The following is an 18,820-nucleotide window of genomic DNA, read 5'->3' on the forward strand; positions in this document are numbered from 1 at the left end:
CAGAGTAGATAAAAATAAATAAGACTGAAAGCTTACATGCAAATCATTAACGTTGTTTACAGGCATTTTGGGGATCATTAGGTAATTTGAGACCTATAATGAAATACTGAACTAGTAAGTGTGCAGGTGTTGACACCTTTACACTTACCCACTTCTGTATGAAGGGTAGTATGTATCTGTATAACCTGAATTTATGTGGCATTTTTTCTCAGGTTGTTTAATACAGCCTTGAAGAGGGTGTTTCTCTCAGGGGAGAGGGGAGAGATGGGAAGAAAAGTAGTTCTTAATAAATAGCATTCTTGATAATGTCTTTATTTTAATTCCTTTAGACTATGTCTGAATGTATCCAGCTCTCATTTGCTGTTTGTAGAATTGGCATTTACACGGTAAGGCAATGTTCTAACTAACTATTTTTTGTTAGTGTTAATGCCATTTGAGTGAAAAGAAGTTACTTAAGTTTTTTAGGATTGGATTTAAGTAATGCAGCTATCAAAAGGGATTTGTCATGCTAGTTTGCATAAACAGACTACAGTAGATTTTTGTCGTGTCAAAGATTTGCTAAAACCAGAAGAGAAGAAGTATCCTCCACTTAAGTTAAAAAAAGGTAAAGAAAAATCAACCTCTTGATGTGTAAGAAAATTTAGAATTGATTTGCATCAATTGCTGAGAATTCTTGTGTTATGTAATTGATGGAGGGTTTATGTATATTTGCCATTAACTACCTATGATGTTTGAGTAATGTCACATATTAAAACATGTTAGCTAAATATTTTCAGTTTTGTGTGGAGAGCCTTATCATTTTGGAAATGCTGTTAAGTTAAATTTACCAAACTTTATATAAAAGAAATAAGAAGTTTACTTCAAGTATGTGTCCCAAATATGCTAGCATTTTTTTCTGCTCCCAGTTGTTCTAATTAATGATGAGAACAGTTAGATGAATGGAATTTTGTAGAAATTAATTTTAATGAATACATTACAGTAATGTAGTGTAAATAGAGCTTACACACTGTATAAGACTCGGTTGCCCAAATGATGCTTCATATCTTGAAGCTTTTGGAGTGGGAATGCTGCTCCTTCTGTTAACGTTTTTCAGGAGGAAGCCTGGAACATACCACTTCATAGAGTCAAAAGTATAGGTGAGTTTTGAACAACAGTGATGAGGGTTATGTGCCATCAGTAAGTATTACTTGAGGACAGATTCTCAAAACTTAACATTTGCTTTTGTTCATAGAGTTTGGTTCCAGGTAGCATTTAATACATGCTTAACGTTTTTTCCTATGACATTTGCCTGCTTTCTGTTTTCAACATGTAAAAGTCTTTTAAATGGTAGAAAAGAAGAGACAAAGGCATATTTCCTTATGGTGTTTCTTAGGAGAACTTTGTCTAAAATTTCCTGTGTGATAAGAGTATGCTGTCTTAAGGATCATAGAAGGTTACAGTCTGAGGCTTCAACGGCTGCAAGGTACTTAAATGGTCTGCAAGTTCTTTAGAAGGCTAAAGTAAGCTGTTCAAATTAATTTGAGGCGATGCCCAAGTATAAATGTGTGTGCATTGCAGACCTGGATATAAGCAGGTAAAATGTACAGCAAAGTACATCTTCTGACAGCAATTGGTTCTGTTTTAGTTTAAAATAGGTCAAGTGTTACCTGTATACTAGAGTGCCCTGCTAAGTTGTGGTAGCTGCAGTTATAGTGATAGTCGTATAACTGGTATCTCACCCTGACCTTTTGGGCAGCAAAATACTTAATTTTATCAAATATTCTAAATTGCAAAATAAACAGACCTAGCTTCATTTATTAAAATGATGAAAGTAATTGATTTCATTGAGTGCTGGTACTTAAGGAAGGATAGTGAGGAGGATGATGACTAGGCATCATAGCATCTGGAGATGCAGTGTTGATGCAGTGGAGATGCAGTACAGGGCATGGGTCCCATGTAAAGTGCATTTGAAGACTAAAATAGTTGCTTTAGGAAAATACTAAGTGCAGATAGTACTTGCTTACATAACAATTCCTGTTATTGGAAAGGCGAGTTTCAGATCATCTGAGTGGAGGGTAGGTTTGCACAGCTTTGGTATCATAGTAAACACAGAGGCCTGCTGAAATGAGAGCTGTGCAGAAACACAGTGTGATAGTTTCTGCCTTGGCACCATACCCTGCTTATGCTTGTAACTCTGTCACTGGATTTGTTGCTCAAGTGTGTCAGCAGTCTGGCAGCTATCAGGTATTGTGTGGTCCATACTGATGTCAAGAAGCAAACCACAGAACTCCAGTTCATATTTGCCTTCTAATTAATTCCTGGGGTCTTGTGCTTTAGCTGCATGCTGTTTTGCTGATTCAGTTGATTTTCTGTTTGCTAGTTAATTGATTTTTATCCAAAATCTAAGCAGTGTCTCAGACGTCAGTCCTTAGCTGTACCATGTGTTCAGCTTGTACTGAGTTACTTGGACACTTCCTGTTCTACATGTCCTCATGGTACAATGCTGCAAGAAAGGCTCATCAAGCTGCTTATCAGTAACACTCTAAAGCATTCATTACATCAACTGTACTACGCCATTAAATAGGCTTCCTGTTTCTATGGCATGTACAGATTTATGAGATGGAGGAAGAGTTTATATAGTGATCTATGGCAAAACAGTATGTGCTGCCTTCAGCTAGGTGAAAACCTACATCTTTTCAAGAATACAGGAGGAGATGTAATGCCTATTTTTGGTAAATTAACTAGATGACTTTAAAGTGTATACCCTTGAAGGGAGGAGGAGCAAAGCAGAGATGGTTAATATAAAAACTGTATAAATATATGTAGGGTTCTGAAACTGATAGATGCATCCTTCTAAAAGGAAAACATTATCATAAACTCAAATGAAAACTTTTGGGATTAAGGAATCAACCAACCAGTGAAAACAAAACTCAACATGTTTCACATAGCTTGTAGCTTCTTTCAGAAGTACAAGTTTTTCAGGTGCATGTTTCTACTTCTTCCGCCATGCTAGTGTTTGCATCAGATGTGTAAATTGGATATAAGGGAACAGGTGGATAAATTTGTGAATCTACATGACTGTGGAGACTGTAAGCATATGGCAGCTTGCAAAAAAGGTTATAATTTATTTTCTTTCTGTTTCTGATTTAATTTTCTTAACCAGGCAAATGGTTAAGAAAACCATCATTAGAATAATGATGGAGAATTCTACCTATATGAACCTCAGTGGGAAAATAGTCCAAAATTTTTTTGTCTTGCAAAACATTTTTTATGATAGCATACTTGCCACATATATACGTATTTAGGGCTCCATCTTGATTGTATGCCTACACATGTACTCTGGAAGGATCTCTGATACTCTGTACTAGCCCTTGAGACTGTTTTCTTTTCATCCATTTGCATATAATTTTAAGCTTTTTTCAGTAGGGGTAATAAAGCATTCTTTCTGTATCTAACCTTAAATATGACTGCAGGAACATGTAAAATGTAATTTTCACATCACTTGTTGTTTTGGATAGAAAAACAAGGACAGAAGCCTCGACAGGAGTGAGAACCATGCAAAAATACCTAAGGTGGCCTAGTGGAAGCATGGTCTTTTACTGGTGTATATTAGAAGGAAAAATACGGGAAAATGCATTTTCCTGTTTCAGGAAATTGGAAAGTAAGTTTTTCTTGGTTTCAAAATATGGCATCAGTAGACAAATAATTTTGTTTCAAAGCAACACAAGGATAACAGTAAGTTCCCTGCAGCTCTTTTTGCTTTAAAATTCTGGTTGTGGCAAAAGTGATGAACCATGACAACATTGCAGCAATATTGGCATCTTCTTCCTGAAAAGCAGGAGCAACTGATATTTTAGTTTTAGTAGCCTCTTGGCTTGAATTTGCATAATGAGAAGTGGAAATAAATGCTGCGTTTTTACAGCTTTGCTTGCTATAGTTTGTATGTGGTAAGTAGAGTACACAATGCAAATTTGCTTTTAGTTTTCTGGTTTACTTTGGACTTACTTACATTTGTCTTTGTTTATAATGATAAATTTATGTCTTGAAATAGTTTGACTAGAATCAGCTGTTGTGCTAAGAAATTTGTCTGTGTTAGAACAGAACAGAAATAACATTACTCATTAAGTGGTGGAGAGGGCACTCTTAGAAGAGAAACCAATTGAACCAATAACTAAAGGCAGCCATGAAATAGAAGGTAATCATGGGAACATGCCTGGGATGTTCCTGGAGCCAGCCTGTGAGTGTGGAGAGCTTCCTATGAGACTCTTCCCCTCCCTGACATAGTTTCCCATTGGAAAATACTAAGTTAAAGTAATAACAGTGTTCATTTAGCATATCCTGTCTACTCCTCCCTTTCCCATGTCGTGTCCTTGACATGAGCAGCAAAACAAAAGCACAAAAGTGCAGCAGGAAAAAGTCCTTTTATGTGCTACCCTTGGGGAAATGTGGATAATTCCATTCACAGTCACTGCTGATATTCTGTGGATAGACTGTTGGAAAGGAAAGGTCTAAATGTTTTTAATTTCCAGCCTTAAATAAAAGGTTCTTGCTATCACCCCAATCTTGGCAGTGACTTGCATTGGGTGGGACTGTGCCTGCTTTGTGGTTTCAAAGCTGTACAAAACTGCTTGGACCATGCTAGTTGTCATTTGTGTGGCTACCAGCCTAAATAGGAGAAAGAGGGACAGACTGTCCTGATGCATATGTCACTCTGTGCATGTGAATGTTAGATACATCTTGGGTTTTGTGCTATGAGCCGAGACTTTCCTTCCTACTTTTCCCTGAAATGAAGGAACAGTTGTAACATTTTTTCAAATGAGGAAAAGCAAAGACAGGTGAAGGGGGAAAACATCAATGTTAGTCCAGGAGTGTGGCTCAGAATACAATTCTCTTCCCTGTCTCTCTGCAGAGTTTGCTGGTTAAAGTGATCTGTGCTGACATTGCTGAGAGTCTCTCCTTGTGCCAGAGCTCATGTTACCTGCTCAAGGAGCTCAGCAGCTTGGTGCAGCCAATGCTACTGTGACAGCACTGCATCCCTGGGCTGCTCGCTGATATACACTGGTTTTCCAGCTCTTTGAGAACCTCTGACAATTAGTAATTGATTTCACTGGGAAAAGTATAGTTTGCCAAATTTGCCTGTTAATTTTTGTCAGAATCTCTGTTGGACAAAGTTGCAAGTTAGAATAGAGCCTTGTCCTAGACTAGGGACTTTTTGAATACGGGTTTTGTTCCACCTGATTTGTCTCTGCTGTCTATGGCTCCTTCCTGCTGTTAAAAGGTTATAATTTATATCCTTTCTGTTTCTGATTTAATTTTCTTAACCAGGTAAATGGTTAAGAAATTCTCTGTAGAGAACAGCAGTGTTGTTCCACAGGCCATTTAGGGAGGACAAGAGGAAAAGCCCAGATCATCATTACAAAAGTCTCCAGTTTTTTCTGTTCAGAAAAGGAACTATTCAGTTTGCATTTATCAAAGCTCTTAGTTAGCCTGTATGTAAGTGCTGTTTTGCTTCTTCCCTTTGGAAGTCAGGATTCCTAATCCTCACTCTTGCTGCCTGTCCAGAAAACAGTTGTGTAATCTGTTATCAAAATGTTGTATTTTGCCTTCATGGTGCTCCACATGAAAAATAAACTACTCTTGTTAGGCTCAAGTGATGCAGGGGGTGATGGTATGAGCATGGAATTTTTCTGATGGCCTCTGCTTAGTATTTGTTTTTGGAGGCAGCCTCTTTAATTATATAAATTTAAAAAATATTTTAATTGACTATAATAAGTTTAAAATGTAATATGTAAGTACATTGCAAAGTAAAAATATTCAGAATTCTGATAGTCTCCTATAAAAAACTGAAATGACCTGTTTGAAATCCAAGGTGCCCTGAGATTATGGACTTTGAAAGATAGAATGGGAGCATGTTGAATTAGTGGGAAATTGCAAATCTGTTAGTTCATTGTATCATTTGAATTATTGAGAGGGTGAGAAAACTAGAAGTGGCTCTTCAGTGAAAGTGAATTTTTTTCTTTCACATTCTGTAATTCAGAAGTTGGGACCATGCATAGCAATGAGATGTGCAAAAAAAGCAAATTGATTTGCAAGGATTCCTGACTGGGCAATTCTGAGTTGTGATGAAAAGCAAGCTCACTGTGATTATAGTCAAAGTTGCTTGCCGTGATGTCTGTGTGCATGCAATCGCATCCTCTACCTTGTATAGTTGAATAAGAATCTAATAGGTGTTCTGCAAGGAGAAATAGGGAGCAACAGTAATATATATCACTCACAATATATTGCTTGTCGCTGCAGGGTTTTTTTATTGTTCTGGGTTTTCTTAGTCATAATCTTGCCAAAGACTGTGTTGCTTTTGAGTATGAGTTGTAAAGTATTCGCTGTTATTCTTTATTTGCCTTTGACAGCAATTGGACAACCACAGAGCACTAGAAATTATGCTTGCAGAATAATTGCATCTTTCACAATAGAAGTGGGAAAAGTTTGTTCTGCAGGTCCTAAACTTATGTTCTGTGAGCTCAAAAGTTTTCTGTTTGTCTTAAGAGTGAGAGAAGATTGCTTTTTCATGAGAACATGCCTGCACTGTGTCCTGAGGGCATCAGTGATAAGTTACTCTTATGATTGCTACTGTAAGTAGTTCAACTCTGTTTTCTGAAGACATCCTGTGTTTGTTCAAGAATACATATCTGATAAGGGAAGAAGTCATACAAGTGGATAGAAGATTTAAAAAAAGAAGGAAAAAAGGAAGTGCATCAAATGCCACAAAATTTAATCTGTTCATGACTTAGCTTTTTTTAAAATTTTTTAATTTTTTTTTTTGGGGGGGAAGACACTGGACACTTCTAATTCTTACCATCACTGTATGTATATCTAAGATATTTTTATTTGTTTCTTCTCATGTTAAAACTGTAAATGTTCTCCTAGGCATTGAAATTAGTTTTCAAAGTAGTTTGCTGAAAATCTGTTGGTACAGCTTCTTTATAATTATAGTCTGCTGTCTTCAAAGTAGTTTAAATTTGTTTCTATGTGCAATTAAATCCATAAATGCTTTTGGAAAGGCTGTTCTACAGCATCCTTTAGAGCCTTTTAAAGTAAATAGTGCTTTTAGATCTGCTTTCTATTATACTGTTTGTATTTTCATCAGTTTGATTGTACTGCACATAAATCATAAAGCTAGTTATATTTTGTAATATGAAAACCTTTGTGTGCCATTTCGTTTTTATGGCAAAGATTTATATAGAGCAAAACTATATTGAATTTTTACTGGGTTTATATTGCTGGGTTTATTGTTTATTGTTATTGTTGTTTCAGAGTAGAAAACAACAGTGTTTAATAGATGCCATAAATTCATGCTATTGTTCCACTGCTATGACTATACTTGAATTTCAAAAGGAAGCTTTTAAGTAAGTGTTACTAGGATCTTGAATGCCATTTTGGGCAATAGACTTCTAGGAAATAGTAAAAATGTGAGAAGTGGTGTAAGAATATCTTTTGTCAGGGAAAGCAAAGGCTACATAAAACTATGACACGGTGTGTTGTAACCAAGATTTTAAAATTTTGTTTCTGCTATTGTCACAATTGCCTGTATCAACAAAAATCTGGTACCTCTGCTGCAATGTTTTTCCCAAGACTTCCCAAACTTACAACTTGCTGGTTTTTTAGTTTTATTTAGTGCTACCAGTGAACGTTCTAGACCTACCTTGTTTCACTTAATCCTTTTGGTGTCCTGAGGACCTCACAAACACAAATTATTTGTCATACAATTATTTTATCATGGAATGTCTTGTGTTGAAAGGGACTCATAAAGATCATTGAGTCAAACTTCTGGCACTGCACAGGACAACCCAAAAAATCCCAGCATGCACATTGTCAAATTACTTCTTGATTCATATACTGGGACCTTTACACATTAAAGAAAAGCAAGGTTGGTGGATCTCCAATCCTGTAGAGCTTCTCATCTGAAAGAGGGCTATTTTTAAATTAGAGTAAGGAAAGCAGCAACAGCTAAGGGATGAAATGTCCCACTTTCTCCTCCTTTGCTCCAAATCAAAATGTCATTTAAGACAGGGACACACAAATCTGCTGTATGTTTCCTGGGCTTCCAACAGGATGCAGATTACAGAACAGAGTACCTGCTCAGCAGCATTTTCTAAACTTCGTTTTAGCCTTGGGCACATGCTGGCACCATGTTTAACAGATCCATAATCATTCAGTGGGTTTTTTTTGTTTGTTTGTTTGTTTGTTTGTTTGGGGTTTTTTTTGGTTTTTTTTTTTTCAAAACAGGGCAACGTGTTTCCATGCTGTAACTGGGACTTTTACAAGGGCATGCAGTAACAGGAGAAGGGGGAATGGCTTTAAACTGTAAGAGGACAAACTGAGGATAGATATTAGGGAGAAATTATTTGCTGTGAACATGGTGAGGCACCTGGTACAGGTTGCCCTGAGAAGCTGTGGATGCTTCATCCCTGGAAGTATTCAGGGTTGGATGGGGCTTTGAGCAACCTGGTCTAGTGAAAGATGTCCTCAATATTAATAAATGTTGCAACTCAGGCAAAAACCATGACCCACCTTTTTTTGCTTATCTTTGCCTCAAGTTCCATTAATCATCTTCACACTGTAATGTAGTCAGACAACACTGAACCAAATGGAAGATAATTATTTGTACCCCAATTCAAAAAGTGCACACATTTCCAAAATGTGAGGGTTTATTCCTTAACCAGGCCCATGTTGTGTCAGTGTTGTCTTGGAGATCTGCTTACTTCATTTTGTTGTCATCTTGGGTTGGGTGGAAGACATTCCAGTGCAATTCTCTGGAATACATATGTGTAAGTAATAGCCCTTCTGTACAGGGTCATACCTAGAGGCCTGACAGAGGTTGATACTCTGTTCCATGCTGGCTCAAGTCTCTGCTGTGACAAGCAAGCTACAACCAGACAGGGATTACCTCCAATACATCAGTGTATTTGGAAATCGTGCAAGATCTTGACAAGTGCACTTGTCTGTGTGTGGAAAAAGAGGTGGGGTTTGTTGTGAAGTTGAATCCTTATAGGCAAAAGATCTGGAGCCATAAGGGGAAAGGGAAGCAAACTTGTTGACTAAGACTTGACAAAGGCTTCTGGTTATTGATATCAAGATTTGTGTTTCAGATGCTTTTGCCTTTCTTTTCATAAGAGTTGTGTGCTGTTTATTTTTTTCTGCTTGGATTTATTTGCCATGGAAGAGAATGAATCTAGAGAGGCTCATGAGTAGATTGTGTTATATTGTGGGATTTTAGAACGAAGTAGATCTTAGTTTCAGTGGTTCTAAAATGCTTTTCACTGTGCTGTCTCACTTGACTTTGAGCAAGAGGATGACTCTGAAAGGGATCAAGTGCACAAATACGCACCTTGTCGTATCAGATTAAAAAGCAGTGGCCATAGTAGGCAAGAGCTCCAAATACTGGACCTCAGCTGTGCAGGAAAGAATAATATAGGGATCATAAAAGAGAGCTTTAAATCCAAATAACCCATAAATAAGAAGGTCAAAATGTATCTTGAAGAAGAAAAAAAGACCAATCAACCAACCAAAAACCCAACCCCAAACAACTAGAAAACCCAAAAAACAACTACTGTGGAGTAAACTATGCTGAACTGAGGGTCTAGGACTACTAGATAACATGCAAGAAAACCACAATAAAAGAAACTGTTGTTTTAGGTGTGTTTTGTGCTGATCCTGTAATGCAACATTAATCTTTTATAAGCTATCACTCTCCAATAATAGCTTAGTAGTTGATATTTCAGCTCTAGATGGAGAATATGAATAAAGCTCTTAGTAAGTACAAAGTCTGAATGTATTTGGAAATACCTGTGGAACTCTTACTCATGATGTATTTATTATTTGATATGTTTGTATTCCCAAATCACACAGATAGTGGCTCAACTTTGGCTTCCCAATGAGACACAAGCTATTTTGTTTTTCAGCAGGCTGAAGTGAGGTGTAAATTGTAAAGAATTCACTGATACTCCACAGCAAGTTCTAGGCAAGATGTTGTGGTTCTGAATGACAGTGCATGACTTAGGTGATTGATGTCTTGCTATTTGAATACTTATATAAGCCTTCTGCTCTTTTTATCATTGAAATTAGAACATAACTAGAAAGAATCTGTTGTGATTGAAAATTTGTTTTTGAATCCTAGCATGGGATTCAGAAAAGAGGGGGTTTGTGGCTTCTTTTGTGGGAGTTAAGGATTTTCTCTTTTAAAATTCTGTAGTGTGGGAAGCTCTTTCCTGAGGAAGGAAGATGTTAGTATTCTGCTCAAGTTCTTGAATAATATGGCAAAGAATGCCTCTTAATTTAATGTTGTTACTTCTCTGTCCTCCTCTGATTTCTTTCAAGCTTTCTTTACAAGGCTGCTTTATATGAGATACATGCATCAGGTAAGCTGGCTTATTTTTTTTCTCTTAGCATCTGATTCCAATGAAGAAACCATTTTTTCCCCATAGATGTTAACTATAATTAATATTGTTAATACTGTGTGTGACCAGGGTTCAAGATTTTCTGGTTTTGATTCCCTGTTCCCCTCATTGCTAGAATATTTTTAAGAAAAGCTGCTTATGTTATATTTCAGCATGTGTATTACCCACTCACTGTAACAACTGCCACAAGGAAAGACTTCTTTTTCTAAGGGAAAGGTATTCAGTGGAGGACTGAAAAGAAATTGTAAAAGTTGTATATAAATTTTTACTATTATATGCTCATTATGTTGAGCTATTCCAGGTGTCTGTGTTGCTGTTTAGGCACTGAGCACTGCTGCATTCCTTAGCTCTTAAACTGACTTAAGTAACTTTCTGCTAGCTTTGTCTGTGTTTGGTACTGAAAACAGACTCCTTATTTGAAGAATAGGTTTTGAATCTTGGTGGGACTTTGCAAGATTATTTTGGGATATCAAAAAAAGTCTTCCTTTAAAGGTCTTTTTAATAGGTGTTTTGGGTTTGACAAGGTTGAAAGGTACTTTAGAAAAAGGGTTTAATAGAGAGAAGTGTTTATTTATAGAGAGGTGACTTAATGGATTTATGTGTTGCTGATGCAAGACTTCATGGCACAGATTGGTGAAATATAAGAAGCCTCACAAACAGGGAGTCTCCCTTAATGCATAAATGTTTCTGTTTTTTCATGTTCACATGATAATATCATAACAAATAGAGTTGAAAAGAGTGAGACTCATCTAATTAATTCCTGGCTCAGAAGCAGGATGAACTATGACCAAACCAGTTCTGACCAGATTGCTTCTCTAAAAAAAAACACATCATGTTCCATAATCTCTTCTGACAAACTCTTCCTGAGCTCAACTAGCTGTGCTTTCTACACATTGTTTTTCTAAGATCTGGACTAAATTTCCTGTTAATCTTTCTTGCTTCAGTTTAAACCTTTTAGCAGAAGGTTGTATGGGGCTTTGAGCAACCTGGTCTACTGGAAGGTAGCCCTTCCCTTAAGAGGGAGGTTGGAACTAGATGATCTTAATGGTACCGTCCAACCCAAACCATTCTATCATTCTTTCTTACAGACAACAGAAAGGTGCACTCTTTGCTGGATTAAAAACTGCCTGGAAGGCCAGGCCCAGGGAGTGGTGTGAGTGCAGTTACATTCAGCTGGTGGCTGGTCATGGGTGGGGTTCCCCACAGCCCAGTACTGGGGGCACCTCCATTTAATATCTTTATCAGTCATCTGGGTGAGGGGATTGAGTGCACCCTCAGGCATGTTGCAGATCACTCTGAGTGTGAATGTTGATCTTCTGGAGGGCAGGAAGGCTCTGCAGAGGGATGTGGACAGGCTGGATCATGGCTGAGGCCAATGGTGTGAGGTTCAACAAGGCCCAGTGCCGGGTCCTGCCCTTGGGTCACAACAACCCCAGGCAGCGCCACAGGCTGGGACAGAGTGGCTGGAAAGGACCTGGGGGTGCTGGTGACAGCAGCTGAAGAGGAGCCAGGCTGTGCCCAGGTGGCCAAGAAGGACAATGGCATCCTGGGCTGGATCAGCAATAGTGTGGGCAGCAGGAGCAGGGCAGGGATTGTCCCCCTGTGCTGGGCACTGCTGAGGCCACAGCTCGAGTGCTGTGTCCAGTTCTGGGCCCTCAGTGCAAGAAAGACACTGAGGGGCTGGAGTGAGTCCAGAGAAGGGCAATGGAGCTGGGGCAGGCTCTGGAGCACCAGTGCTGTGAGGAGCAGCTGAGGGAGCTGGGGGTGTTTGTCCTGGGGAAAAGGAGGATCAGGGGTGACCTTATCACTCTACAGCTGCCTGGAAGGAGGGTGTGGCTGTGGGGGGGTCAGCCTCTTCTTTGCTAGCAACCAATGTGATAAGAAGAAATTACTTCAATCTGTGCCAAGGGTAAGTTTAGTCTGGCTACTAGGAAAATCTGTTCCTAATATCCACTATTTGTCCTTAATATCCACTAATACTCACTATCAAAATTCCATAATGGACAGGGAGGTCAAGCTTTGGAACAGGCTTCCCATGCAAGTGGCTGATTTGCTAACCCTTGTGGTATTTCAAAGTTGTAGATGTGACACTAAGGCACATGTTCTAGTGGTGGACTTGGCTGTATTGGGTTAATGCTTGGACTTAAAGATCATAAAACCTTCTCTAACCTAAATGGTTCTAAGATTCTTTCCTGTGCTTAATAGTAAACCTTGAACTAAAAAACACATTTCAAAATGCATCCATCATTGGATGGTATTTGGTTTACAGGTAATATGACTTGCTATGTAATCAGATTTCAGTCCTTAATTACTTACATTTCATAGAATCATAAAAAGGCTTGTGTTGGTGTCACTGAAACTGTAGGAGAAACAAAAACTTGCCAACATTTTTAATGTTAGAGAATTGAAGCATTACTTTATTCTGGCCAGGATGGCAACAGAAACAATTTCATCCCCACATTGCCTGGGTTGTGCAGAGAAAATCATTCAATCACAATATAATTTTTACTGGATTTTTCACATACTTACACAGTCAAAACCCAAAGAAGTTAATTGGCTCAATGTTCATTGGTCCCAAGTTAGAGAGTTCTTAGTATTTGGTTTTCTACTGGTTATTGATCCCTTTGCCTTCAGTGTGAATGAGGTTCTCATTCTTTGTTTTCTTACCCATCTTTTCTCAGACCAGGGGTCTCCAGCCATGCCAGGGGTGATGTTTGGAGCTCATGTTTGTTAACGGTCCTTTAGTGTAACTTCTGTGTTACTCCCAGTCTGCTGAGATGTTAAAGTCATCAGGCCTCAGCAGTGAAACGGTCCTTTGAAAAGAAACTTAAACTCCTTTACCCCAGGCAGAGGTGAACAAAACCTCTGACTGAAAAGTTATATAAAATAATTTAAGCTTGGTATAATTTCCAAGAGGATGTGGAAGGAGCATTAAAGATTATCCAGTTCCAACAGCCCTTCCATAGGCAGGGACACCTTCCAGTAGACCAGGTTGCTTGGAACCTCATCCAGCCTGGCCTTGAGCATTTCCAGGAATGGGGCATCCACAGATTCTCTGGCCAACCTGTGCCAGTGCCTCACCACCCTCACACTAAAGAATTTCTTCCTAACATCTAAACCCCTTCTCTTTTAGTTTAAAGCCATTGCCCCTCATCACTCTCTTATTTATGTATTTTTTAGTTAGTTTTTTTGGTTTAGTATTCGGTTTAATTATTTTTTTATTATTATTAGAGACCAAAGAACTCCAGTGAAGCTGTTTTCTATAATCTTTTGCAAAGACAACTCATTCGTTTTGTGATTTAACACTCAGGAAACTGCTAAAACTTGGAAATGTGTCTATAGGGCTGAGCCAATATATGTGATTTTTATGAAATGTAATATTATTTTTTCTTTATTTCTTTTTTACCGCTAAATATTTTAACAAATTGTAAGTTTGTTTCACATTCTGGTTGCATGTCACTGAAGGCCAATGATTGGCCGTCAGTATCAGGACTCTCTTCAACTTTATTTCAGACAGTTCTTGCTGTATTTTTTTACTTAATGTTTTGGTAACGTAGCATTAGGTTGCAAAATTATCAGTTTTCTAGGTTTCCTCCTAATTCGTACTTTAATTATATAGTCCTACTTACCTGAATTAGAAGTTAAAAATCAGTTAGAAGGGTTGTAATTTTTTATGGAGGACAGTTTCTTGATTTCTTCCCAGTTTTGGATTGCTTGTGTGAGCTGAAGGGTCAAATAACAGTCCTTACCAAATAATGTGGTTTTATTTTTCAGTGCTGTCTATCAAAATGGCAAAGCTGAGCTATGTCAAATTGAGCTGGTTCAGTATGTTTACAAGACAAAATACTATATAGCTGGTTTTAGACTGTCATATCTTTGAAATACCCATATACAGTTTCTGACCAGCAGGTCCTAACTGTCTTATGAGGTGAAATTAATGTTTAACTTCTCAATTTTGTAGGAAATTTAATGTTAATTCCCCTGTTGAAAACTGAAGTGGAATGAAGTTCACAAGCAAGGAGAAGAAGCTGTTTAGGGAGAAGTGAAAAAAATAAAACATATTTTTAATTACGTGGTGGAAATGAGGAATAAGTCCTCAAATGGAGTAAAAGCAATCCCAGAAAAATGAAAACCACAGGAATGAGATTAATTTTCAAACAATACATTTCTACTGGCATATTTTTGAGCAACATTTTAAAAAAAAATTGGTTTTGGGGTACTTCTTATTCTGTAAAATTTAAACAGAAGTAGATTATATTGCTAGATATTATAATACTGAATTTTGAACAGCATATTTAAAATAATGCCCAAGTATACAAGTCAGCCTGTTTTCAAAGAAGTTGCATGACACAAGTGTCTAATAATTTGAGCAGGAGGCTATATACAATTTCTGTCTAAGAAGTACCTTTCTAATGGTGAAAGAAGAATTTATATTTGTTGAACTCAGCATCATACATGCTTTTTTTTTTTCCAAAAAACCTGAAAGCAGAATGCTTTCATAATGGTGGTTAATTGTAAGTTATATATTTTACAGTGACTGTGACATTAAGATCATTTAAAGAAACAATCTCTGTATGTTGAGAACTTCAGCTATGATTCAATATTTTTGAGGGTTGATTTGTCTTGGTATGTTTTTTTGGAACTTGTTGGGGTTTTCTCCTCCTCCATGCCTCAGCAGATAAGGCTTCTCTTGGTCTTCTTTTATATAGCTTGAACTTCAAATTGGTTTTTTTTGTTTCATTTTTTTTTTGTTTGTCTGTTTGTTTTTGTGCTGAAATATAGTATTATTATAGTATATGACATTCTACTTGATGCCAACAATAGTATTAGGAGAAATTAAAAGCAGTTATGTGTGTGTCAAGAGGTGTTCTGTTCTAGCTTGTATCATCTGAGTGTCTGTGTCTGGAGCGCCTTGGGTCTTGTAGAAAAAGCTGAAGATGAGGAGTGCCTCAATGTAAGCTGTAACTTTTTGAGGTAATCTGTCACTTTAAGTAGGCAAGTGTCCAAAGTGCAGGCAGGCCTCAATTAAGTTTCAGTGCAGTGCTGCTATAATTAAGCCGGGAAAGGGTCCTTAAGAAGTGCCCAGTTCTGCCTTTTTCAAGGGCTGTGTGTCTTGGGAACATGCAGAAAGGTGCAGAAAAACAGCTATAGCTTGGCAAACAATAGCCTTCTCTGGCAAAACTTGGGTTTGTCTCAATCAAGTATTTTGATCAAGCCACATAGACCTATAAACAATAGCATGACTATTTTGTTCTATAGTTCAATATCCCCTTTATTTGTTTAAAGCTTAAAACGAACTGCTTCATGAGGAAACGATAAGCATGACTTTATTTTTGTTGGGGAATTCCAGGTTGAAAGTTCTGAGTTGCCACAGAGTGTGAATTGGAGGATATAAGTATGGGGGCCCTCCCTATTTTAGCAGAAGCCTTTTTAAAGCTTTACACAAAGGGATCTATGGAACATAAACTAAACTTTTTTTTTTCTAAATGGCTAAACAGGATGTAGATATAAATAATAATTCAATACAAACTTATTTTGGTGGAGCTTTCTCACACACAGCTTCTTGTATATTGAGAAATGCAATTTCCTTTCAGAAACAGTTCCTTCACTAGTTTCCGGATGGTGTTTAAGAAGAATTCATACCATTTAAAAAGTATTTAAAACCTCTTTTTCCAAGGTGTTGCAATTTCTTTTTGCTAACAGTATTTTTTTTTAAATCTATAATAATTCTGACTCTTCTCAACTGTGTGAAATATTCATGGTTGAGCAAGAAGGTGATTAGGTACTGGAGTAGACACTTCTTATACATACCCTGTTACCCCTTATACCCCCTGTATACATACCTTTCCTATTCTTGAATACAAGGTGAATACAAGTTCAATGAAACTTTCCTCAAAAAATTGCATGCCAATTTATTGTGACAATAATCACTGAATCACTTTAAGTCCCCTTATTGTTTTGTTTAAATGTGCCTGCTCAGTAGCTTATCTGTGGTTTGTTCCATATAGTCAAATCACTGTTGCTGACATGCACTTTCTACATAGCAACAGGGAAATCCTTTGTGAAGCTACCACAGACAGAGATTTAACAGACAGGCACTAGCAGGATGTGAAACCTCTTCTAATTCTGGCAGTATGCTTGACTGTTTAATCTTCATCTGGAGATACTGTCCTACCTTGAGGGCAGATATCATGGTTGATGTAACCTGAAGAGAATAGGAAAACCTTTGATTGGCTGTGATAGGAGAATTGGGCAATACCTTTGTATGAAGGCAGGAAAGAAATGCTTGTCAATCTTGTTGACATTTTATAACATCTTGTTCAGACAGGTTAGTTTTGAATCACGGAAGTGTCTTCAGATTTAAAACACAGTGGGAGTGAATTTAGGCACAGTTGGTGTTGGTTGGTTGGTTTCTTTGGCAGCACAGTTTGTATTAAGTTGCTTCTTACTTTGAGTGGTTTTGCCACTCAAAGGCTTTATATATTATATTCTTTTCTATTCTCCTATATTATTATAAAGTTAACTAGCGAAAATGGTTCTTTTTCCTCCCATTTGTCTTTGCTAGTTAAATTTGAGATAATTCTCACAGTAATACTACTCCAGGCTAACCTTATAGCTTTACTAATTTCTTGTATAATTCCTTTCAAGATGGGGCATCTTCTCTCAGCAGAGGTAGTTTCTCCTTCTAGTCAGGACTAATTTATAATGCTTAGTTCTTTCTTACGAGTATCTGAATTGTTGAGGGGAGCCAGGATCACGCTCTGTCAGTGCTGGTAAGAGCTTTGTGCTTTGCCTGCTACATTTGCCTTATGCTAGGCATTTATGTGCTTATTTTTGCATTTCTGTGGCTCAACTTCTGCTTCACTCAGTCACCTGCTTGGATGAAATAATGTACTTCTACTTCTTGAACTATGTTTAAATGGAAGGTCACTTGTGACACTTAAGCTAACCTGCTTTGTTTGTGGATCAAAATAATTTTGTATTACTGCTCCTGTTTGTATAGAAAGGAGATTTTGGGGAGATTCTGAGACCCAAGAGGTGTATGCATGCAATGTGCACTTATCCTTTCTCTGCCTTTTACATGGTGTTTTTTTCTAACTGTTACAAATTTAATGCTTACTGTCTCAAATGCTTGATCTGCAAGATGTTAGTAGGAATGTCTATAAAGTTTCTTTCTGTTCTCTTTCCATTCCTACCTTCCTTCTTTTTTTCTTTTTTTTCTTTTTAAAATTCTCTTCTTTTTTTTAGTGGTCCTTCTTTTAAGCCAGTTCCTTGTCTAAGCCCTGACTTGTTACTGTCTTATGTAAGCTGCTATTCTGTGTCTTCTATAAGCCGCTGACTGCTAAAAGTTCTCTGTGACTCTTTAGTTATTATCTGTTGGTTTGACTTTTTTTTTTCCTAAAACATTTTCTGACTGAGAAATTATTCCTCAAAGACTTTTTTGGTGTTGGCAAGCTCAACAAATTGGCAATTTATTATTTTTTTTCTGGAGAAATGCTAGTTTTCTCACTTTGGAATTTTTTTGGCAATCTTTAATCTGCTATGAGGAACTGAGAGATTACTTGAAGCTCACAATATGTCCAGGGGTTAGGAGAACAGAACAGATCTTCAAGATTGAGGTTGTCCATATCTTCTTTAAATGAATAAGTCTTTATTTGGATACCTGCACTTGTGGAAGATGGAAATTAGTGACTCAACAATGCTCCTATCTAGTACTCCTTTCTAGTGTTCCCACTGAAAATAGGAAGAGTCAACACAATGCTGAATGTTGAGTTTACCAAAAGTGGGTTTACAGTCCCTATAGTTGAGGGAATTTTTCTGCTTTAGCTAGCCAAAAACTAAGAGCAAAGGAGAGCTCTCTCCTGCTGTCCACTGCAGACAGCACAGTCTGTGTGTAGGATGTGGGGGAGCAAGTGCATTCTTTGATAATAAATTTTGCACCTTTTCTTTCCCCATTTACTCCTAGAACCAGTCTTAAAGCTGCAGAACTTAATATCCAACACAAACAGAACAGATGATTGGGGATACAAGCATTATAAAGTCACTCCAGGACAACCTTCTATGTAGTTTGTACCGAGTACCTCTTATGCCTCTCTGAAGCTGCTGTGAGTTCTTACTCCCAGCTCTTTGAATAAACACTGATGATTGGTTTTCTTCAGTCTGTGGTTAAAATGTCTCTAAATTAAGGGCTGTGGTTTTCAGAATCTGGTAATAGGTATTCTCAGAGAAATGTTTTTATGAAATCTGAAAATTATTCTAGCTCAAAACAAAAACTATCCTACCTACCTTACCCAAATGAAAACAAAAAAAAAAGGAGGGAGATGAGAAGCAGGAGGAAGAAAATTTGTGTTTCAGTGTTTTTTCTGGTCATCTCTGGGATTTGGGGA

The 18,820-nt window shown here is 37.5% G+C and overlaps 1 protein-coding gene across 1 annotated transcript in view; it reads left to right on the plus strand.

Moving 5' to 3' along the window:
* Positions 1 to 332: 332 nt before the first annotated feature.
* The window catches only part of ARL15 (ADP ribosylation factor like GTPase 15), a 223,683-nt gene continuing 205,195 nt past the window's right edge, over positions 333 to 18,820 (plus strand). Inside the window, exon 1 of the mRNA XM_062513250.1 lies at positions 333 to 386. Coding sequence (XP_062369234.1) covers positions 333 to 386 — 54 coding nt within the window. The remainder of the gene's footprint in view (positions 387 to 18,820) is intronic.

Source organism: Cinclus cinclus, chromosome Z, assembly GCF_963662255.1.
Source record: "Cinclus cinclus chromosome Z, bCinCin1.1, whole genome shotgun sequence".
NCBI classification, from domain to species: Eukaryota; Metazoa; Chordata; class Aves; order Passeriformes; family Cinclidae; genus Cinclus; species Cinclus cinclus.